The 24,125-nt window shown below is 41.9% G+C and overlaps 1 protein-coding gene across 3 annotated transcripts in view; it reads right to left on the reverse strand.

The window, feature by feature from the left end:
* TLN2 (talin 2) overlaps window positions 1-24,125 on the reverse strand; it is a 461,407-nt gene that overhangs the window by 102,089 nt on the left and 335,193 nt on the right. For all 3 annotated transcript variants that reach the window (XM_030931227.1, XM_010374223.2, XM_030931226.1), the window contains 9 exons: window positions 23,485-23,598; window positions 21,288-21,401; window positions 18,711-18,845; window positions 15,941-16,069; window positions 13,867-13,969; window positions 4,193-4,401; window positions 2,961-3,080; window positions 1,755-1,952; window positions 570-709 (listed from right to left, as the gene is read on the reverse strand). In XM_030931227.1, coding sequence (XP_030787087.1) covers window positions 570-709; window positions 1,755-1,952; window positions 2,961-3,080; window positions 4,193-4,401; window positions 13,867-13,969; window positions 15,941-16,069; window positions 18,711-18,845; window positions 21,288-21,401; window positions 23,485-23,598 — 1,262 coding nt within the window. The remainder of the gene's footprint in view (window positions 1-569; window positions 710-1,754; window positions 1,953-2,960; window positions 3,081-4,192; window positions 4,402-13,866; window positions 13,970-15,940; window positions 16,070-18,710; window positions 18,846-21,287; window positions 21,402-23,484; window positions 23,599-24,125) is intronic.

Raw genomic sequence — 24,125 nt, forward strand, 5'->3', positions numbered from 1 at the left:
TCATCCCAAAATTCACACTCATGTTTTAATATATTTCCAAAAACAATTTATTCCCACTGACTCCCTACTCATCTTAAAGTGGAGCCTTCCCCATGTGAGAGATACAACGTATTACATTCAGTCGAACACTGATGCCAGGCACAGGGTTAAGTGCTCAACAAATGTCTGTTAAGTGACTTGATGAGCACCGCTTTTTATCTTTACACTTTTTGGTATTTTCTGATTTTTCAAGAAGCATATGTTATTTTATAATCTGAAAGATATAACACTGCTTTAAAAAAACTGTCTGATCCATTGTGCTTACAAGTCAAAAAGGACCTTACGTCTAAGCAAGTCTCTACCGAAAAGGCTGTATGAGAAGATGGAAGATATTTTTAGCGGGGAAAGAACATGAAAATGAACCAGTTTTATAAAATACCAGAGTGTCCATCACTCTCAGCTCCACCTCCCATGACCTAAGGACAGCACCAATTCTTTGCTCAGCAAAACTGGGAGGATGTCAGGCACATCTTCAGACTGCAATGACACTGTTTAACCACATACAAAAGCACATTTTGTCCCACTCCTACCTTGCAGCTGCAGCCAGGAGATTTTTTGCGTTGGGAGCTCCTGGATCTACAGAGAGAGACTTGGCAGCTAACAGCAGCTTGCTGGATGCCATTGAGATATTCTTGAGGTTTCCTATCACTTGGATCTGGTCTTCTTTTGTCTGGAAGGTCAAAAGGAGCCAGAGCGATTAGGGCCTGTCCATTTCTTGAAGGAGGCATTCAGAGAGCTAGAAGCAGCATCCTGACATGCAGGCAGGTTATCTGTATAGATCACATTAAACCCAATTAGCCTGCGGATGCCTAACTCGTTGAGACACTGACCAGTGTCTACCCTTCTCCAAACAGATGCTCAGATCAAGATGCATGCCATGGGGAAAGAAATCCATCCCCAAGTGGGTCAGCCAAGAGCTGTGCTTTCTCACAACTAGAGGCATTAAGCGGGGAGTGGGGTGGGAGGAGAGCGAGTGAGCTGTGAGCCAATGCACAGACCAGGCAGCGATTCTAGCATCTTGCTCAACAATGCTGGAGTTGTCAAGGAGCTGTACATCTCGGCCTGGCACAAACGACCAGCACTGTCTCGATATTCAGAGCTGACTGCATCCCTAAAGTTCCTGACTCGGGAAAGGACACATTTCTCACCTGGTTGCCATCTGAGAAACAATTCTTTGTAGATACTAGAAGAAGATATACCCTGGTTATCTCTTTTAGGGAGGTCAAAGGAGCGCAGGAAAAAAAACAGCTCTGCAAGCTGACACCAGATCAGTCAAGCTCCCTTGTTCTAAACAAGGGGTTTATCTGTTCATCTGAAGGAGACAGTTTTTAATCACTTGACACTCAGTATTAGACATAGACCATTTGAATGGTCCATTAAACCTCAAATATTTTTACTTTATTACCCCACATTTGAAGAGCTGTTCTAATCTTTGTTAAACATTCTCCTCCTTCTTTCTACCTTTCCTCCAAATAGTAAGACTATGAATTCTGCTGGAGGATCATGGGAGAAGTTATCCTTCATTACTAACAGCACCTCATGCATAAGCTGATAGCATCTTTGGGAATGCTATTCCCATGAGGGCATAAAGAATGCAACCATGGCCTGCCTGCTTCCAGGTTCCTTTTCCTATTTGTTCAATCAGTCTCAAGGATGGATTGTCCATCTGAGAGGAGAGGCTAAGGTCAACTCCAGACAACCACCTCCACACCCACCTGAGCTTGGCCAGCCATCTCAATGCCAGCATCGAGGAATTCATCAAAATCATCGCTGAACTTTCCAGAGGCTGCAGCCAACTCTCCACTCTGGCCCCGGGTGGCATGGACAACTTCGCCAGCAGACTGGTTCAGATCAGCTGCTGCCTGGTTCAGTTCACTCTGGGCTTCCTGGAAAGGCTTCGTGCTTGGAGGTAGCTATGAGAAACAGATGGCACACCCCATGAGACATTTTGCTTTGTGGGGGAGGGATAAAAGGAAGGTATTGTGGAGGGGGGACAGACTCTTCAGGGATGCATTTGAGTCATCACGACTAAAAGGCTCTGAGTCATCTGAGCCCATTTTATTAATAGGTTTGACCCTGAACATATACATTCATTCATTTAAATTTATCAAACACCTACTCAGTGCTAGACACTGTGGATCTAAAAATGTAAGCTATCTACAGGGGTGCAAGGTTTCCTATGTGGCAGAGACAGGATCCACACCAAGGCAATCTGACTCCGGGGTTCATTCTCTAAAACTCTACCCTATTTTGTCTCTCTTAAGATGAAAGCTAAGTTTTAGCTTTGTAAACTAAAAGGCAGCTGCTATCAAACTTCAAATCGTGTTCTTCCAAACTAATAGCCAACAATTATATTAGTGGTCTTTGCTAATAACTTTTAAATGTCATCTAGCAGAATGATAACCTATTTGTGAAATGTTCTAGGGAGTTAAGCTAGACTCTATTCATCACCCACATGCATTGTCTCTATACCTGTGCAGAGAAGAAACAAAGATGCACGAGCGCAAACCCTCCTTCAGCAGACTGACAAAGCAGGGACGGGAACAGGCCCCAAGGTGAAATTCCTCAGACTACTCGCTGTCCCACTGAGTCTTGGACACATGTACCCTTCCAACACCTGACTGTCACTATCTGAGATGTCCTGATAAGAAGCCAGGCGATCACACACCCCTTTGCCTGTCTCTCTGGGATGATCCGAGAGGAAACGGCAACACGCACTCAAAGAAAAAGTAAGCTTTAAAAGCTTCACCTGGGAACTTTGTTGATCAGACAGCAAAACACAGAAAACAAAGACGAGTGGGAAAAACAGGACTCCTAAAGGAAGGGTTAGCTGCTCAGAGATCTCATGGAGAGAAGACTTCACTCACACCTAATGCAAGCCGAGTCCCCCAGTGTCCTTTCCCAATCTAAGAACCTCTCACCGAATCCACAAGCAGCTTCTTGCTGGACTCCCCGATGCTCTTCAAGGCCACGTCCACATCCTTCTGCCCAGGGAGGCAATTTACGCAGTTATTCAAGGAGTGAGAGACAGCTTTAGCCACCTGAATTCGTTGGGGGGAGAGAAGCACCTTTAAGTACAAACATTTCTGCACACTGGTTGGGAATGGGCAGTGACAGCACGCAGAGCTGAAACACATACGGAAATGACCCACCAGCATCCGCCTGCCACTGTCACCTGTCTTACACCACCTCATCCAGGCCCCTCGTCCCAGAGAAGATGTTTTCCACCCTCTTATTGGGATGGACATTCTGTCTCAGCAAAGGGTCCGACACAGTGACACAGCACATCCCACCTGTTCCCCAAAGCCAGGCTAAGCCACAGTTTTGTGATGCAAACACAGAACTCTCCAGCATGAGGTCAGGTTCTAAAGCAAAGATTTCTTATACCAAGAGAAATGAAAATATCTCCCTTCTTGGGAGCCCTGCTGAGGTCACTGAGGTGGAAGGAGACCTTGAGTTTTTTGGATCACAATTAGAAGGCCTGTGGTTAATTTCCTCTCAGTGACCCATGGGGCCATCCTCCCAAACCTCACTCTACCCAGGGGCAAGTGGGGTGCTCTGAGCACAACTGGAGTTGCCCTCATGCTGTCTAGGAATGTTTAGCAGCTCCCTGTATGCATTCTTCGGTATCCTCAATTAAAAGGAAGGTCTTTGGAGGTGGGAAGTGTCATTTCCTGTAATCTAAGCCATCCCCTTGCCAGCCCCACATCTAGGACTCTGCCTGGATGCTCCTTAGCCAACTGGTTCCATCAGGCAGTCGAAGAATCATTCAAAGAAGTAATAGAGAGCCAGAGTTGAAAACTTCTAGGTGGCCAGCCCTAGTGGATCTACCTCACTCCCTGGCGAGGAACAGCAATATAGGTCAGCACACATAGGCCCAAAAATGTATGTCCTGGCTCCGAAACTCCCAAGGACAGAATTCAAAGGCCCCCATACCCAATCCTGACCGTGAATTAAGCAGATCACACGTTAATGTAGAGAATACTAGGCAAGACTTACAAAAGTGAGTATCATGTATGGCCAGCACTGTTATGACCTTTGGACGTTTCTGCAAAAAACTGCTGTGTCAGTGTTCATATCAGGGAAAAGTGCCCAGGAGACAGCCCACCCACAAGTCCATGTTAATGATGACCATGACAACCACAGGCCTCACCTGAGCCAGTCTTTGTTGACTCTCTGCATCTCCAGGTGCAATCAGGGCCTGCTTGGCCTCTTGAATGAGCATGGCGGAGCCCTCCATCACATCTCGAGCAGAATCTAACATGGCATGGGCAGCCGCGGGGTCGGTCGTCGATGCAGCCACTCCACGGGCGGCCTGGGCCAGCGTTTTCAGAGCTTGGGCCGTCTCTCTAGCAGCCACCCCTGGGGATAAAAGTCCATCAGACTTATAATTAGATTCCATCTAAATGTCACATTTTACTTAGGAATAAGCTTCTGCACCAGGGCCTGGCACAGAAGGGGAGCTGCAGATTAGTTTTCATAAAATTTGAACTGCTGTGTTTCTCAAAGAAGTAACTGGCTTCAGAAACATATCCCCCTGGTTCTGGGCCAAACCAAGAGACACGTTAATAACAAATGCAATACTGAAGACGTCTTCCCCCGACTTGCCTTGCTCCCACTGCCCCACTGTCCCTAGACCTAGAACACCAAGTGCATGGGAGTGAGTACACAGATGGACGTACCTGAGTATGTTCATGCACACGTTTGTGGGAGGCCATTTAAAGGCACCTTTCTTCTCAATTGTCTTTCTGGGACATAACTTACATACACTACAGTGAACAAGTGTACATGTGCAGCTCAGTGAACTGGTACATATGAATACAGCCACATATCCACCATCAGTTGTGCCAGTCAATACTCCCTTTACACCAGAAGTAATAACCATTCTAACGTCTATTACCTTAGACTATTTTTACCTGTTCTTAAACTTCATGTTAACAGAACCACATACATGTATACTTTTGTGTCTGCTTTCTTTCTCTGACCATAATGCTGTGAGACTCAGCTAAGTTGTGATGAGTGGCAGTTCATTCTTTTTTCTTGCTATATAGTATTCCATGATACAAATATGCCAATATTTGTTTATCCATTCTCTTGTTGATGGACATTTGGGTTGTTTCCCATTTGGGGCTGTTATGAATTAATCTAACAAAAAAGTTCTTATATATTCAAGTGGCCATATGGGATCACTTCTCTTTGGAATCACTTCTCTAGGAGTTGAAATGCTGGGTCATAGAGTAAGTATATATTTAGCTTTAGAAGCTACTACAAAAACAGTTTTCCAAAATGATTTTACCATTATACATTCCACTGGCAGTCTGTAAGAACTGCAGTTGTTCTATATCCTAGCCAACACCAGGTATCATCAGATTTTAATTTAATCATTCTGATGCATGTGTAGCTGCATTTCAATGAGGTTTTAACTTTTATGTCCTTAATGAGTAATGATGTTGAGCACCTTTGCATGCACTTAATGGCCATTTAGATATCCTCTTTTGTGAAGTGCCTGCTTATCTTTAAATTTGCATCTAAACAGAGGATGGGATTTGGTGATAAACTATGAATATAAACTAGTCCTTTAAAGCTGTAGCACCAACTCATGCAGAATAAACGTGAGTCTTACTGCCTGGCACGCAATCCTTGACACACCCGAGAAGAGGATGAAGACTGGAGACACCAGGACACATATGAGCCTGAGAATCACTGAACAGTTTACCCTAGAGCTCATCTCATGAAATTTCACAGATGAAGCCTGGTGCTGAGATGTATTTTGCCCACAAACACTTCCAGAGGTGGCACGAGAGCTACATCTGAGCTTTCCTCACTTTGAGGTCAAATATTCTTAATAGTGCTTTTTGGAGTACAGAACTAAGAGTCCTTTTTGTTAGAACATGTAAGATCTACATGAAAAATATGCAAATCGATGTCTCTCTCACAATGAACTTTTGGAATGACTATTTTCTACAGGACTGAGCTGGAAGGTCTGTCCTGTAGAACCAGGGAGCACCAGCGAGCGTGGTCTTTAGTAGCCACTGCTTCAGCTGAGTCAGCACCTACACAGGAGGTGGTCTTTTCCTCACTGAGGGTGAGGCTCTGTGATACAGTCGAGTGTGAAAGGCCTCAGATCCATAAAACCAGACGGGTTTGCAGTGCTGCAGACTTGCTAATATGTAAATATTTAGTAAATCACACAGCTGGGATATAAAACTACGATCTAATCAAGGTAAATTACAAAGCTGCCAATCTATCATTTATCCCATGGCACTTCTGAGTACAGCTGGTGGAATGAAAGAATTTTAAACTAAGTGCTTTTGATGGCAGAGGAGAAGTCCAGAAGAGAAAGCACAAAGGTAAACAAAGCTAAGGTGAAGGAGAGAAACAATCTGAGGAGCATGGTCATTCCATTTTACGCTTAAGCTTTTGGCACAGGATTGAAGGATGCTGTTGCTCAGAAAAGCGCCAGATGTAGTTAAGACCTCATCTGGCTCTGGCTCTGCTGCTGATTAGTTGTGTGGTCTAGACTGCTGCCTTTTCCCTCGGGGCCTCAGTTTCTCAAGGATTTTAGGAGAGGCTGAGTTCCTAGCTCTGACCATTGCAGATTCTAGGCTGTGATTTCTAGACCTCTCCTCTTGTCTTCCCGTTTGTCACATGGACTCTGGAATCCACTTCTATTTGAGTCATATATAAGTTTGGAAGAGTAAATCATTTATCATATGCAATTAGAAAAGACATGTTTATGCAAAATCCATTTAGTGAAAAAACCTTTCCTAGACTCATACAATTAAAAAAACACAGAAATCAGAAGAGCTAAATTCCAAAAACCTAAGCTGGTCCAACCCATGTGTTTTCTGCTGAGGACTCACTGTGAAATCTCAAAGCACAACAAGGACCTTCTTGAGAGAGATCACGTTTCTGTAAAGAGGAAGCCATACCATCAAAAGGATGAAACCAGGCTATCGAAGGTCAGAAAGCCCAATGAACACCCATGGCTGTGCATGGCTGAACACACAGCAACATTCTCAGTGCTCATCACTACAGGGTCAGATCTCCAAGCAAACAACGCCCTCCGAATGGAACTGTTCCTGTAGTCAAAGTGTGCATCACAATACCAGAACCACCAGAGTGAAATACTAAAGCAGAGTTCTGTTTCAATAACCACAGTCCTTTGAAAACACAGATTACTTTCACGGTATTCTTGCCATCTGGATCTTAAACGATACTCAGTAACAGAGTCTTATGAAGGCATATCAAGTGATATCAAATATAGCAGCATTCTTCATAATGGTTGCTATTCTTTACCAGAATTCAGGTGGACTGTGTATCCAGACAGTATTGGGCCACACAGCAACCTCAGAAGATAAAGACTAGGTACGACACAAATCTTTTATCTGTTCCAAAGTATTTACAAAGGGTTCTGTGTAACTGTAATCAGCTATACAGAAATATATTTTGAACACTGCACTGTTTCTGCACTGGTCAAACAGAAACACACTTGTATTAGAATGCAGTCCAGTGGCAGCTCACGGGCAACTTCTGAAAATCCCACACACCTCAATTGTGGACAAGGAAACTGAGACCCAGGGAGAAGTTTTCCACACATGGTGTCTCTTTCCTTGCTTCCCATCCATTCTCCAACTTTCCTGAAACTGCCTTCAACAAGGAGAATAGTGACCTCCTTATTCCTAAAGCTAATGGATGCTTAAGTCTTCCATTTGACAAGACTTTCTGGGCAGCAACTATGTCTGTGGCTCTAGAGACATCCCTCTCTCCTGGTTTCTCTGCCCCCTCCACAGCTCCATGTTCTTCTTTCTTTCAAAGATTTCCATTGCCAGTTTCCTCCTTAACCAGTCATGTTCTTCAAGATTACAACTGATAAGATGTCTCTTACTCTACCACTCCCTGTTGGCAAAATTATCTACTTCCAATCATTATCATTTTACCAACGATTTTCAAATCTGTATCATCCAGCCCAGCCTTCTCTACTGAGTTCCAGAGCCAAAGATTTAGCTGCCTAATGATGCTCTCCCTGCATATTCTCCAAGCACTTCAAATGGAATATATTTAGTGCTGAACCCAGCATTCCTGAACTTCACCTCCCCTACTCCTACCAACGGTCCTGTGTTCCCATCAGTGATTCATACAATTCTTCACTGAGCTATAAGGCCAAACACTTGGAACCGTTCATGTTACCATCTCCACCAACTTTTAACCAGTCACCAACAATGATCGAGTCTTTGCTTCTTCAATCCATCACTTCATCTCCACTGCAGGACACTATCATCTCTTATTTGGATTAATGCAACAGCCTGCTTGCCTACCACTTTGTTTCCATCCAATCTATTCTACACATGGGAGGAAGGGCAACCTATACAAAAAGCAATCTGAACTGTGTCCACAGCTGAAAAACATGTTCACATATTCTTCAGTTAAAGTCTAACTCATTTATTTTAGCTTATGAGGCCCTTTAGGATCTGACCCTGGCCTAACTTTTCAGCCTTATCCTTTTACTTCTCACTTCCTCTTTGCCTATTACTTTCACCATCTTCAGTTCCTTCCATCAGCCTTCTTTCTCTCATCTTTAAGGCATCATACATGCAGTGCTCACTTATGCAACTGCCTTCCAATGCCTGCCAAAATTAAATGGGGCTACTTCTAGGCTGTTTTTCAGACACCAACTAGACAGCATATCTTTCTGGGTGTTATCAGTATGAGATGACGCAACCTGTAAAGTAGTCTTTTCTCTACTAAATATGCATTTCATTATCTACACAACAGCTGGCAAGATTTAGGGAAAGTGTAGAAATTTCTGAAATTTAAATCTCTCATATTACCCTATGATTTTCTAAGAATTTTATCCTACTTTTCCTTCTCCTAGAATGCTAAAGGAGTCCTAAACAATCCACAAAGCCCACGCTAGGTGTCAATTCTGCTCTGAAAATTTCCCCTATCCTCCCATTGGAATCAAATTTTATGTTCTTATTATTGCAGGTACTATATATGCTGTACTAACTTTGTGTTCCTATTGTGCTCTTTAAAACTTTTATTTTCAAAGTAATAAATGTATACAGTTTTTACAAATCAAAGAGGATTTTGCTTGTAGTGATGGCAGAACAACTTACTGTAAACAGCCTTCCCACATAGAAACTCTGGAAAACATATATAAAACATTTATTTGAAGGCACTGGAGAAATACCAAGGCCCCAAGGTAAAGAGGGCCAAGATCTTGAAAAGAAGGACTGAGTCCAATGTTCAGGGCTGCTTTTTCTCTAAAGGCATTTCCTAATTTGTAACCTGTTGCCAACAAGCTGAGAAGCTGAGTAAAGTTTCCTGAAGTCTCATGGGGCTAGAAAGAGAAAAAGCATAGTTCTGAGCTCAAGAAACAGAACGGCTCTGGTAAATAGCAACCCTTTCTGATAGGACACGCAAAGGCTACACCCTCAAAGGTAAACTGGAAACAGACCACACAATTTCCAATCAGCTCAGTTCCTGCATTTTTATTGTGATCTGTCCTTATCTTAACCAGTTGTCAGGAGAAAACAGTAATCCTATGTAGGGAAAAAAACGTAATTCAGAGCCTCAAACTATCTCTACAATTTAAAATAGCAACGTTCAGTCTTGAAGGAAAACAAGCAAGCAAACAAACAAACAAACAAAGAACATGAAAACACCAGGAGACAAGACCAATGGCTGAAATACCAAAAGTGGGGGAAAAAAACCCTGACAATAAAAACAGGCACAGGCTATCCAGATATCAGGATACTGGACTTCAACTTTAAATAACTGTGATAAATATGTTGAAGAAATTAGATGACAACATACAGAATTTCAGCAGAGCCGCAAACTATAAGTAAATAATCAAATGGATATTCTAAAACTGAAAAATATGATACTTACAATTAAAATCTCAATTGAAGGGGCTGGCAGAATAGACACCGCTAAAGAGAGGAAAAGTGAACTGGAAGATAGATCAAAAGCAAATATTGAGAATAAAGCATGAAAAGAAAAATGATGAAAAAGAAAAGGGTACAGAAGATGTAGAAAACACAGTGAAATGATCTAACATAAGAAAAAGGAAATGGGACAGAAGCAATATTTGAAGAAATGAAGGTTGATTTTTTAAAAACTGGCAGAGGACAACAAATCCCATTTTCAAGGAGTACTTACAACCCAAAGAAGGATAAATATGCAGGAAAACTCCCCCAGGCACACTGCTGGAAAACTAAAAACTAAGAAAACTCAAAAAGCAAGGAAAGGGGAAAAATAAAACCATATTACCTTTATAGCTAACTTCACAACAGAAATAAAGGAAGCCAGTGACAATGGAATAACACCTCCAAAGTGCTGGAAGAAAACAACTGCCAACCTAAAATTTTATAATAAGTGATACTGTCCACCCAAAATAAAAGCTAAACAAAAGCATCTTTAGACAAACCAAAATGGAGAGAATTTGTCACCAGTAGATTAAGACTAAAGAAAATCATGAAGGGAGTTCTTCAGGTGTAAGAGAAATGATCCCTAATGAAAGCCCCTGGAGATGCAGAAGGAATGAAGGGTGATGGAAAGGGCAACTATGGGAGGAAATCCAAATGAATAAGGATTATCTGGAACAATACTGAGACTGTATTGCAGAGATGAAAATATACCTAGAATTAAAACATACAGCTGGGCACGGAGGCTCACGCCTGTAATTCAGGACTTTGGGAGGCCAAGGCGGGCGGATCACGACGTCAAAAGATCAAGACCATCCTGGCCCACATGGTAAAACCCCACCACTACTAAAAATACAAAAATTAGCTGGGTGTGGTGGCGCACACCTGTAGTCCCAGCCACTCGGGAGGCTGAGGCAGGAGAATTGCTTCAACCTGGGAGGTGGAGGTTGCAGTGAGCTGAGATCGCACCACTGCACTCCAGCCTGGTGACGGCGTGAGACTCTATCTCCAAAAAAAAGAAAAAAGAAAAAAGACGACAATAATTGAAAGAAAGGTAAATGAAGCTAACATGTCCCAAGATTCTTGCTCTATGCAGGAAGAGGTAAACGGAGTAACTTAGATTTAAAGAAATCATAAAAGAATAGTAAATGAATGTACAACTAACAAGCGAATCAAGAGGAAGGAAATAGAATTTAGAAAATGTATACGAATCTGAAAGGAGGCAAAAGCAAAGGGGAAAAAAAGGAACTTACCACAGGTAGGCACAAAAAAAAACAAATACTAAGATGATAGACTCGAACTCCAACATATCAGGAATTACACTATCTATAAATAGACAAAATACTCTAATTGAAAGAAAAAGATTGTTACACCACCAAATACTCTCTGCCCTCCCCAGAGAACAATGACAAACTCAGTGGATACCCAACCCATTCAATATAAGCATGAAGAAAAATTGAAAGTAAAAGAATGAAAAAAGATGTGTCATGCATACGTTAACCAAAACAGAGACTTCTATGCAGAAAACCATAAAACGGTACTGAGAGAAAAGAAGACCTAAATAAATGGATATTCACAGATTAGAAGACTCAATGATATAAAGACAACAATTCTCCCAAAATTGATTCAATGCTATCCCAATAGTGGTTTAAAAATACTGGTTTAAGAAAACAGTATTTTTTATTATTATTTTGTAGAAATTGACAAGCTGATTCTAGAATTTATGTGGAAATGGAAAAGGCCAAGAATAGCCAATACTACCCTGAGGAAAACCAACAAAGTTGGAGGATGTGCATTACCAAACATTAAGACTTAGTATAAAACTGCAGTATAGCAATTAGGGAAGCGTAGTACTAATATAAGAAGAGGTAATTAAATCAATGGAAAAGAACAAATACCACAAACCGATCCAAACATATATATTCACTTATGTTACAACAGAGTGGCACTAAAGATCATTGGGAAAAAGTAGCCTTTTCAATCAGTGATGCTGGGTTAAATGGATATCCATGTGGAAAAACAATTAAATGAACCCTACTGCACATAAACAAAACTCATTCCAGATAGTTCAAAGTTCTAAACATGAAAATCAAACAGTGAAGCTCTAGGATACGACAGAGGAGAACATCTGCATGATCTTAGGCAAAAGTTTTAAAACAGGACACAAAAAGTACTAACCATAAAGAAAAAAAGTGTAAATTGGAATATATTAAAATAAAAACTTTTGTTCATTAAAAGGCACTTTAACAGAATAAAAATGCAAATCACAATATACAAGCAATACATGTAAGTACCAAAGAACTCCTATAAATGAGGAAAAGATAATAACCCAATTTTCAAATAACGGGCAAAACACACAAACACACTTCACAAAATGACCAAAAAACCCTATGAAAAGGTCCTCGATGGCATTGTTCATCAGGGAAATGCAAATTAAAATCACAATGTGATACTATCACACACAAACCAAAAGGGCTAAAATTAAAAGACTGATGACACAAAGTGGTGACAAGGATACAGAACTACTGGAGCTTCCGTACGCTGCTGAAAGAAATGTACTGAACACATGGGGAGCCTCTGACCTAGGAAATCCACTCCTAGGTACACAGCTAGGAAATGCTTGCTGTCTTCCCTAAACAACGTGGACTGGACTTGTTCCTGGCAGTGTCTTTTGGAAACAACCCAAATGCCCAACAACAGTATAAAGAACAGCTATATTTATGTAATGTAATACCATAGAGATAATGGAAATGAAAGAACCACTCTGTGTACCACAGATGAGTCTCACAAACACAGTGCTATGAAAAAGCAGCTAGACACGAGGGGCACATATTATATTATTCCATTTACTTACAGCTCAAAAACAGGCAAAATTAATCTATGCTGTTAAAAGCCATGAGTGTTTACCTCTGGGGAAGGAGAGCGGGGATACAGTGATTGGGAAGGGGGCACAAAGGAGCATCTGGGAGGCTGAAGATGTTTGATTCCTCCATCCTGCTAGTGGCTTCTTGGGTGTTTGCAATTTGTGAGACCTTATGAAGATATCCATTTAGGATTTATGCTGTTTTCTGTGCATATATTATACTTGAATAATGCATATTTCAAAAAGTCAGGCAGTGTTACTGTGTAACAAAAGCAATGATCCAAAACCCACTCCTCCCCTCTTCGTCCCTCCTCCTAGAGCCACTCAATTCCTTAAGCTTTCCTTCCATATATATTTTTAAGAAATGTGCCCATACTGAAACTTCTTGGTTTTAAAATTTGAGATATGTGTAGACTTCCTACCACAATAACGTTTCCTTATTGTATAACTTTTCTGCTTCTCTTAGAGTTGATGATTACACAATCTGTTCCTTATACAGACTCCTGTTGAAAGAGTCTCTTACCTTCGGGACACCCGGCATCACCAATACTCAATACCGCCTCACCCCCCAGGGTTCTGCAGCACAAATCAGCTTGCTTCCTTGCTAGTTTCCCTACCCCTGAGGTTTCTGTTCACTCGCCTCTACCTGTTACCACGTATCTGTCTCCCTCCATTTTCACACATTCCATTGACATCTTATTTGTCATCACCTCTTACCCTCTTTAGCCTTTTTTATGCCTTTACTTTAGTGGGATTCCAGGATTCACAGATAGACCTGGAAGTCTATAATTACTACTTCTTTATAGTCTAATGGGGGCAATCCACAAATAGTTTGGGGGAATCATATTTTATTAGTCTTTGTGTGCTTAGTATCAAGCCCAGTAATGAGCACATGGTGCTTGAAAAATATATGGTGAACTGCTGGGTGAAAAATGGCACGTGTATTGTCAAATGAATGAACATTCTCCTTCTCCTCCCCCGCTACGCCCAGTGGTCTGCAGCTGACCACAGAGGCATGAAGAGCGTGGGTCTCACCTGTGTAGTGTTCGTTGCCTTGAGCAGCACAGGTCAGCAGCTGCGCCATGGAGGAGCCCACTGCCTTGGATGTGCTTCCCAGGTCCTGAGCACATTTTTCCAGCTATAAGAATATTCAAGGAGGAAAAGAACGTAGAAGAAAAGGAACATCTGCTGAGGTCTTAGCATCATTTAGAAAAGTCATGCAGATCAAACTTTGAGCCCTAGCTCTTTCCCAATAATGGCACTAAGCTGCAGCAGGGCGGTACAGGAGGAGCCTGAGCTTTAGAACAAACAAATCTGGGAGCAAATCCCTGCCCCTTGCTCCCTCCCCTCCCAATTACTAGCATGAGATTGAGTAAATTACTGAGCCTCTCCAAGCCTCAGTTTCCTGAGGAGATCATAATATCTAGGCTCAGGTTTTCAGAGAACTAATGTAAGCTCTCAACAAATGGTAGCTATTAGTATTATGCCTTTAGAAGCTAATTTAGAAAGTCTGCAACAAATCCTTAGCGAGAATTAATTATGGCTGGGCAGGAAGTGGGCAGACATCCAGCTGCACCACCTTCCTGGCATGTGGGACCATTAACATTGTTCAATTTGATCATTATACTTTGAGGAGTTCCAACTGAAAGGAAATGCCATAGAAATAGAGGGTTGGAGTGGTAAATGAGATTATGAAAATGGGCACAGTGCTTGCTTCCCATGAACAGCATGTTACTTTGCTTTGTAAACTGAATAAAAAATTCAGGGAACGAAGTCAGTAAAGGCCTAGAGTATGGACAATTATTTGATTACTAGATGAGGTTTTGGAAGAGAATTTCTAGGTATACTGCGAGAGTACAAAAAGGCATCAGACAACAAATGCATTTTAAAGCTTGCAACATGTTTTCCAGGAGAGGCAGTGCTTTCCAATAGAAATAGAGCCCAGTCCTTTATAGCAAACAATATGTTATGACACAATACATACTTTATTAGAGCAATTTCTTTAAAAATTCATGATGTTTTCCTGCATTCTAACTGACTGGTCTATGCTCTATGTAAAGGTGGAATGACATGTCATGCCAGTCTCTCTTGCACTCCCTGGGGTATAGGACTTTGCAAAGAGACTTCTGGACTACTTTGCAAAGCTGTGGGCCCAGGAGGCAATCCCAACTCTGTCATTAACTGGGTGACCTAAGTTAAATGACTTAACCTCTCTGAACCTGAGTTCAAGGGGAACTTGATTTAACACACATTTTCTGAGTGCTTTCTGTGTACCAGGCATTGTTCTATGGTACATTAGATGCTCCTGAAGTCCCCTTTACATTCTAAAAGTCTTCAGTTCATTCAAAGAGCCAGAAGCTCTCAAAAGCACAGGTTTTAGAGTCCTGCAAATCTGAATTCAAACTGTGGTTCTGCTCCTAACTGGCAGATAACATTGGACAAAACAGTAACAAACTGTGGCTCTGCGTTTCTCAACTGTAAACGGGGTTAATAAAACTTGCTCATGAAAGTTACTATCACGATAAACTAGACTGTGTGTGTACAGTGCTTCACAGATGCTTAATACATGGTGGTATTTTACTAGTAATGTTCAGTGATGTGAGAAAGTACATACAAATGAGGAGGACTGGTAAAGTTTTAGCCAACAAAACTCTGACATAAGCATCAGGAGGTGTGGTAATACGACCACAGTAGATCTCTAGGGCCATTATTCCATTTGCAGTATGGCTTTCCTGTATGGATGCACTTTGCCGTTGTCCATCCTAGTGCTTTGCATTAAGTAAATGTTTTTTAAAAATGATTGTTGATAATCTTTTCTATGTGTATCAGGATAGCCTCATTGCTACCCACTTTGTAGATAAAATACTTGAGACACAGAGGAGATATGAAACGTGTGCACAGCTAGTTGATGATACAGCTGAGTGTAGAAGCCAGCACTCCTAACTCCAAACCTAGTTCCTCCAGCTGCCCTGGGCATTCTTTTCAGAAAAAGACCACAGGATTAGAAACTTCTCAACATGCCGCGACATTTAGCAAACACCCTAACAACAAATAATTTAACGTCATAACAAAAGGTACACTTGCACCCCAGCTGGCTCTAACAGCTCACCGTTTCCCCTGGAAGGGGCTTCAGCTGGCTCTCCACGGCCGCCATCTTGGCATCCTGCAGTTCATTCTTAAGCGTCTGCACAGTATTCAGAGCTGAATCGATTTCCATCGGACCACAGGCTTCGTGGGCCTGTCAACAGAGTTGGGAATATGTGTACCCAGTCTGCTTTGGAAAAGTGTCCCCAACACTTTTGCAACTTATAAAATGGCTTTCTGGATATACCCAGTGATTCTCCAAACCCAGCAGGAGGAGCAAGGAAAGCAAGTATTTTTAAGAACAAAATCATCCTCAGTTAGAACCTTACTCTTAACTTCCTTAAACCATCAATTACATATGTCTCATAACTGGATATAGCAAGTGTTCCAGAAGTGATCCTTATCTGAAATGCACTGGCCTCTCAGACTCAGTGGATCATTTATTTTCACTGTGGCTGACTTATAGAGGTAGGGCACCTAGCACAGCCATGTGTGTACACAGAGGCATGGGAAAGATGCAGTGCATGAACAAATGAACCCACCCAGGACTCTGGGGGCAAGTCTATGTCAACTTTATTGCTTCTCTTTACAAATTTCTAAATTATAAATCATTACTTTTCTGTACCGAAGATTACAAAATATTTTTTCCTTAGTAATTTATGAAAATTACTTTATCTCTTGGTCATGTATAATACTGATCTCCAAATGCTTTGATTCCATCCCTCAATATACACATGCACATATAATTATATAAACATGTAATTATTGATTAGTACACTAAATACTGGTACATTTTCATTTCTTTCCATTTTTAGATAATAGTAATAACAGCAAACATAAATACCAATTGATTTCTGTGCCAGTATTACTCAAGAAGGAAACTGAGGCACAGAGAGGTTAACTAACTTGTCTAAGTCACAAAATTAGTCAATGACAGTCTGATTCCAGAGCCTGCACTTTTTTTTTTTTTTTTTTTTTGGGAGACAGAGTCTCACTCTGTTGCCCAGGCTGGAGTGCAGTGGCATGGTCTTGGCACACTGCAACCTTTATCTCCTGGGTTCAAGTGATTCTCATGCCTCAGCCTCCTAAGTAGCTGGAACTACAGGCGTGCACCACCACACTCGGCTAATTTTTGTATTTTTAGTAGAGATGGGGTTTCACCATGTTGGTCAGGCTGCTTGAACTCCTGGACTCAAGCAATCCACCCACCTCGGCCTCCTAAAGTGCCGGGATTACAGCCTGCACTCTTAATCCCTATGCTACATATTAAAACACATTGCTGGGTGCAGTGGCTCATGCGTATAATTCTAACACTTTGGGAGGCTTAGGTGGGAGGATCACTTGAGCTCAGAAGTTCAAGACCAGCCTGGGCAAGATGATGAAATCTCATCTCTAAAAATAAAAAAAAAAAAAAAACAAAAAAAATTGATCAAATGTGGTGGCACATGACAGTGGTCCAGCTACTCAAGTGGATGAGGTGGGAGACTGTTTAAGTTCAGCAGATCAAGATTACAGTGAGCCATGATTGCACTACTGCACTCCAGTCTGGGCAACAGGGCAAGACCCTGTCTCAAAAAAAAAAAAAAAAAAAAAAAAAAAATATATATATATATATATATATATATACACACACACACACACACATATATACACACATACACACACACACACACACACACACACACACACACACACACACACACACACATATATATTTACAAGTTTTCACAGTGTCTTCCTGTACCCAATGGACAGTCTTGCTTGAGTCCCACTTTAAGGATCACTGCTCTGGAGCAGTGTGGTTCAATGTTGGTGTGTGTCTCAGACTCAGCAAAGAAGCTTATGAAAATGCAGATGTTCAGGCTCTACGACCAGAAATTCTAATCTGGTTTCTCAGAGGCGAGGCCCAGGGATGTGCAGTCTAATAAGCATCCCCAGGTGATTCCAGTGTAGACAGTACCAGGAGCTCTCTTTGAGAAACATAGGTCAAAATAACTTTTTTATTGGATATAGTCTAAAGCTCTGGATATTTTTATTTGGCAGTGTAGCATACTCCTCATATTAAGAATTCAAGTCAGCTTCTACCTTCTTCTCTTACCAATTTATGAGGCTGCTTGTTTCTATAAAGGGATTGCTACAATGAAGAAAAGTGAATTCATGCTAGAACTTGATGCTAATACCACATCAAACATGAGTAGTAAATGAGGCCCTTTGGTAATTAATATGCTCCAGAGACAGAAATTCATTTAGTACTCAACTCTGTTCTCCTTAGGACCTTGTTAAGGTGAATGCTTCCATGCAAGATGTGAAAACATTCCAGGGCAAAAAAGATAACAAAGATGACCCTTCATAATAGATTTTCTGCCTATACAGTTTGTTATTAAGTTCATAAGATGACACCTGGAATATATGATCACTTATTCTGGACCACAATTTAGCTGGCATTGAGACACTGATGGCTACCATTCTCCCCTAAGACTGTGAAAAGTGGACCACTGCTTGTCCCAGGACATGGGAGGAGGAGGAAGTATGCAACTCAAAATAGTTCAACGAAAGGCATCTGAAACCAAAAAGTGAATACTAAGTCTGGGAGATAGTGGCTTAATGCAATAAAAGCCAACCCACAGGGGCATCTTTAATAGTCATGCCAACCCACAGGGGCATCTTTAATAGTCATGCAAGTGGAATGGACAACTCTGCCAAGAAATAGGTTCAGCAGTGTTCAGGCCCTGGTGGCACCCATGCCACCCAGCTCCCTTCCTGACAAGCTAACCCCTGTGACATGCTCCACTTGCCTTCTGCGAGGCGGTACGCAGCTCCGCCAAGCTGGTGGCCAGGTTCTTGGCACACTGGCTCAGCTGCATGGCTGCGGCCTGGTCACTCACGGTGGGCACTGCGGCTTTGGCAGAGGACACCATCTTGCTTCCAGGCTATAGAGAGATGAAAAGAAAGTAAGACGGCTCCTGGGCAGCAAGAGGTAGAGAGGAGAGACCCAAGCAGCGATGTCTCCACAGCAGTCAGAACTGATTTTGTCCTAAAAAAAAAAGGAATATTAAACAACTCGTCCCCTACTCCCAAACTGCCACCTCAAGCCAGATACTCTAGGGCAGTACATTCTAGGAATGTTTAAAAAAAGAAAAAAGGAGGTGTCATGGAAGGTAGAAAAGGCAAAATTAGAATAGTGGCTTGAAATTCTCATTTAAAACAGATTTCAAAGAGAGTTCCTTATGAAATAGGTTTCACTGTATTTCTGAGAATAGCTCTTCATTCTGAGTCTCACATGCTCCCAAAAGACTGCTTAGGAAAATGAAGACATATAAATAAAACAGCTAACATGACCTCGCATCTCACAGAGCAAAATAATTTCACCAGTGAATGGATACCTATGTGCATGTACATACATTTTCAAAAATAAGATCATACTGTTTACTCTATTTCACAATCTCCTTGTCTCACATATCCTACCTTTTAAACAGCTATACAATATTCCAGTATATGCATCTATTGCCATTTCTCAATTCTCTGTTGTTGGGCACGTTTCCATTTTTTCCAATTTAATAAACAATGGTATGATAAACAGCTTTGTAGCTAAATCTGTACACATTTATAATTTTTTTTGTATAAATTTTTAAAAGTAGAATTTCTGGATCAAAGAATATACATACTTTTAAGACTTTTAATATATATGCTATAAGACTATACTTAGAAAAGTTGCAACAAGTGCCAGATCATAAATATGAAGGACAAAAGTTAATATTTTTAATATTTAAATAATTAACATTTATAAAAGCTACCATGAGTATACAAAAAGCATAAAAAGATAATTTTGCATAATAAAAAATAACTGAAACTTATGAAAAGTGTTCAACATTGTGAATATCAGAGAAATGAAAAACCAAACAAAAATCGTTTTACAGAGCAAACTGGCAAAAACATACATGTTTTCTTAAAACCTTAATCCCCAATTTCATAAAAGATGTATTTAAAAGCACACTCCGTATTACTGCTAAGTTGTAAATTTAGATTTGTTCAACCTCCTGGAAGAGGAGTTTTAAAACATGAAGTTTAAAATGTACCAACTTTTTGATCTGTCAATTCAATTTCTATTTATTTTCAACCTTCCCTTTTTCTTGTAAAGATCTATCTATAATAGCAAAGTTAAAAGAACAAAAGAAAAAAGGAAAACAAGGGCAGGGACAGAGTAGAACCAGGAACACATCTACATGGCTCTGTCTTAATGCCCTACAATCTTGCCAGGGTGGAGACAGTACCCACAACTGGCTCCAGGCTCTCTCCCCTCTCAAATGAAGAGAGAAATGCCTTGTCCACGTCATAATTTGCAATGTCCTAAAGATAAAAATAAGCTATTTGCAATCCTCTCTCTAGGAATTCAAGAAGAGAACAAAGACTTGAGCACATAAAGATTTTTATCACGTTATTCATGATGGCAAAAAATTGAAAACCTGTACGTCCAATGATGAGAGAAAAGTTAAGAGTATAGTCATACAACAGATTATTGAAAATCATAAACACTCATATGTTAGACGAAAAACACACAGGGCCTACATACAATGAATACCAGTTTAAAAAAATATATACACACATACATATACTGTGTTGCATATGCATGTAAAGTATGAGGAGATACATCAAACCTTTCACGTTTTATTTCTGCATGTTAGAGTTATACAGCTTGAAAAATGAACCAAACAAATGTATCGCTGGGTCCTACAACTATCAGTTGAACTAGAAAGGGATGCGGAATTGACCCACCTCATCATATCAACTGCTTTTAAGTTGAGAAAAAGTGCTGATAAAGTAGAGACATTTGAATATAAGAAGCACATAAAGGGGAATTTTTCCACAACTTAATATTTTTGTTTATTTTCCTTAAAATGAATCTACCCTTCTTCACCCCAAAGAGACTGACAATACTAACTGTACAATTGCCACAGAGAACGATCATCTTTCTGGAGAAGATGCACTTCACACTTCTTTCCCCGGTCCACGAATAATGACATTAGGATCTCTGCAAACAAAAACCTAAAGCAATGCCTATTCCTAGGCTGTTCATCACAACCTGCAACTTTTTACATGTTTTCTTCTCTTTGAAGAGAAATACATATGATGATCCTGAGGAAAATGGATCATATGCCATCTCCCCAGGGCAATTTCCCTGCATATCAGCATTTTGCTTTGCCAAGCTGAACCCACCTCTCCTGAAACTGGAAAGGTAAAGAAGAGGCCTTCAAGCTCTGCCTACTGCAAAGACTTAGCTGAGGCTGTGGAATTCATTAACTCCTCTCCTTAAAGGGCAGTCCCTGCCCAGACGAGGGCTCTGAGTGAGCCCAAGGTGACCACGGCCCTGTTACCTGGAGGAAGTTCTGGCTGGAGATGATGAGAGCCAGCTGGGCACTCAGGTCTTCGGTTTGAGCTTGGCTCCCCCTCACTCCCTGGACCAGCTGAGGGATGTGATCAGCCACTGCCTGCAGAAGGCAAGGAAATAAAAACAGCATGGCTAGAATGGTGGGATCATCCAAAGAAGCTAGAACATGACTCAAGAGTGCTTTTTGGATGTGCCAACCACTCCCAGGGGACACCAGCCCCAGGCCTTGGAATGACACTGCACATTAAGCCAGCTGGGTCCTTACCAACACTGAATCCCATTTTCTGGGCATTTTGTCTACACACACTCTACCCTGTGGTACTGGAGGTCTGAATACATTTCTTCAAAGATGATTGTCTATGATGAGGCCTAAAAGAATTTCCTTAGCTACAACTCACACCATCTGGCTCATTGCCATTGCAAACCTAGAATCAAAGGATCTACACAATTCACCGGTGGTAAACTGAAGTCATATGGCCCCATGTTCAGAAGGTGAGGGAAATACTTGGATACCCGTGCATGTAAGTGCTTTGGCTTCTTACTTTGCAGGCACGCATTCTGTGCATCAGTCTTTGTGTTGCCATGGCCCCTCTTTCTCTAAGAAGGACTTCTCATTCTCAAACTGGAAAGCCCAAAGCCAGGGGAAAGGAGAGAGGCACAGCATTCCGTGAGGCAGGGCTGCTGTACAGTAACGGGCTCCTATGGTGTCTTGGGAGACGAGCCTTTTACTTTCTCTGTGTTCTGTCCACACTTCCTTTCTGTGCCCACACGTCCTTCTCTGCTTAACGAGGCTCTCAGAGGCCACAGCACTGTGGCCATCATTGCAGATAAAGGTGCACAGTGCATACTGGCCTGGGAACATATTTTTCTAGGACTGCTCCAGCACAGGTTAAAAAAATGTTTCCAAGGAATTTTAGGCCCCCTTTAGGACTGCTAGTTCTGCTAGTTCTAGTCATTTGCTCCACTCTCCCCTCTTCATCTCAATCCTTTCATTTCCTGGCAGTGACACTTGAGACCTAGTATCTTCAGTCTCTCTGCAGAAGAGGGGCGAGAGGTCTCACTCATCTGGTGGCATGTCCCTGCATGTGAGCTGCACAGCTCCTAGAGAAGAAAGTTTTCACCTCTGCTAGCAGCTGAACTGAGGACCCAAAAGGAAGCAAACTCCCCCACAACAGATGCCCTCACTCTCAGCAAGACCCCTTCGCTATCCACACAGGACCGAAGGACACCAGCCCTCCAGGACCCTACTATATCACTGAGGCTTTTCTTCCTGGAGTGCATTCAGTCCACAACAGCAGCAGGGCTGGCCTCAGAGAACCCAGATTCAGGAATAGAGGGCTCTATCAGAAGTAAAGCCATTTCTGAAGTGGGAGCAGTGGCACCCCTCACAAATGTGAATCATTTGGCAGAGATTTGAAGAAGGAGAGAGGGTGCAGTTGGCTCTCATAACCCCAGCACAGACAGGTATGCCTCCCAGCCAGCTACCACGGCTAGCTGCAAATACTTCTAAGACATGCCAGCTAGACATGCCACCCACATGTGGGCAGTGGCTCTGCAACTGGATTTTGTGTCTGCCACAATTCAGAGGAGCCCTGGGGAAGTCAACTCCCTGAGCTCTTAGAGAAACCAACAAGGGTGTTTACTGTACCTTTTGTAGTAAACTGGGCTCAACTTAGCAACAAGGCCCAGGTGTCAGAATAATAGAGACATAAGGGCAACAGCAAAAAGCACCAAAGCACAAAGTCACAGAGGCTAGACGGGATGAAATAAATCCTTGAGGTGCAATTACTAGAAAGCAGGAAATCAACCCTGCTCCAGGGAGCAAGGCTGAATTCAAAGTCCTGCCTCTCAAAGAAAGGCACTCTGGAAACTCAACACTTCCTTCCTATATCAGAGCCCTAAAATGGCCTCGTCATTGATCCTCTTTGGTTCAGTCTCTTGAAAAGAAAACTGTGGACAAAAGTAAGACAATGCTGGAAGAAAATCATACTTGCCTTCCAAACACAGGCCATCCACTTAATGGACAAAAACCAGACGTGTATACACCTGGAACATGGAAACTGGGACAAATTGGATTAGAAGCTTGGATAATCTGTCTTTACTGAATTACCAGGGGACTTGGCGTTCTAACGTTATCAGGGTCATCTGCAGCTGACCTGGCTCTCTGTGCACTGGAACCTCACCTTGCAACTCTGGACCAGCTGCTGCTGGGCCGCAGGGTTCTTGTTGGAAACAGCTGCATTCTGGGAGGCGGCAATGGTCTGTGTGGCTGCTGCTGCGGCCTGCTTGGCTGCAACCTGCAGAGGAGTGATAGATGAGTCAGGGTCTGCATATGCAACACACGTGCATGTCCTACAGGTCACTTCCACCACAGTCAGGATAGGTTTGTTGCTCTAAAAGAACTCCAAAGAGCAGGCTTTGCCTTTTAAAACCAGTGATGATCCTAATCTTACAACACACTATCTTCCTTGTGTTGACATCCTCTGAGACAAGTGACAATGACAGGCATGCTTGAAAGCTCAAGCTTTGAAGTTCATTTGTCTTTCGCAAAAACAAAAGGGATGATCCCAAGATCATAATGACACTGACAAGCTTCACCAAGTCTAAATGTTTTTGGAAAAAAAATCTTCCACAAGCAGCATAGACGGTTCTGTGTCAAGCACAAGTGCTGGTGCTCTCTCAGTACTCAAAAGCCTTAGTTCCAAAATGCTGAGACTTTCCCACCAGGCCACTTAATTGGGTTTATCCTCCTCTTTTTCCAAGAACAACAACGTTACTTTTCTTCCAGAATATAGCAGACTGCATATGGAGGGACTTCCCAGTA

The sequence above is a fragment of the Rhinopithecus roxellana genome, chromosome 5 (assembly GCF_007565055.1).
Source record: "Rhinopithecus roxellana isolate Shanxi Qingling chromosome 5, ASM756505v1, whole genome shotgun sequence".
Lineage (NCBI taxonomy): Eukaryota > Metazoa > Chordata > Mammalia > Primates > Cercopithecidae > Rhinopithecus > Rhinopithecus roxellana.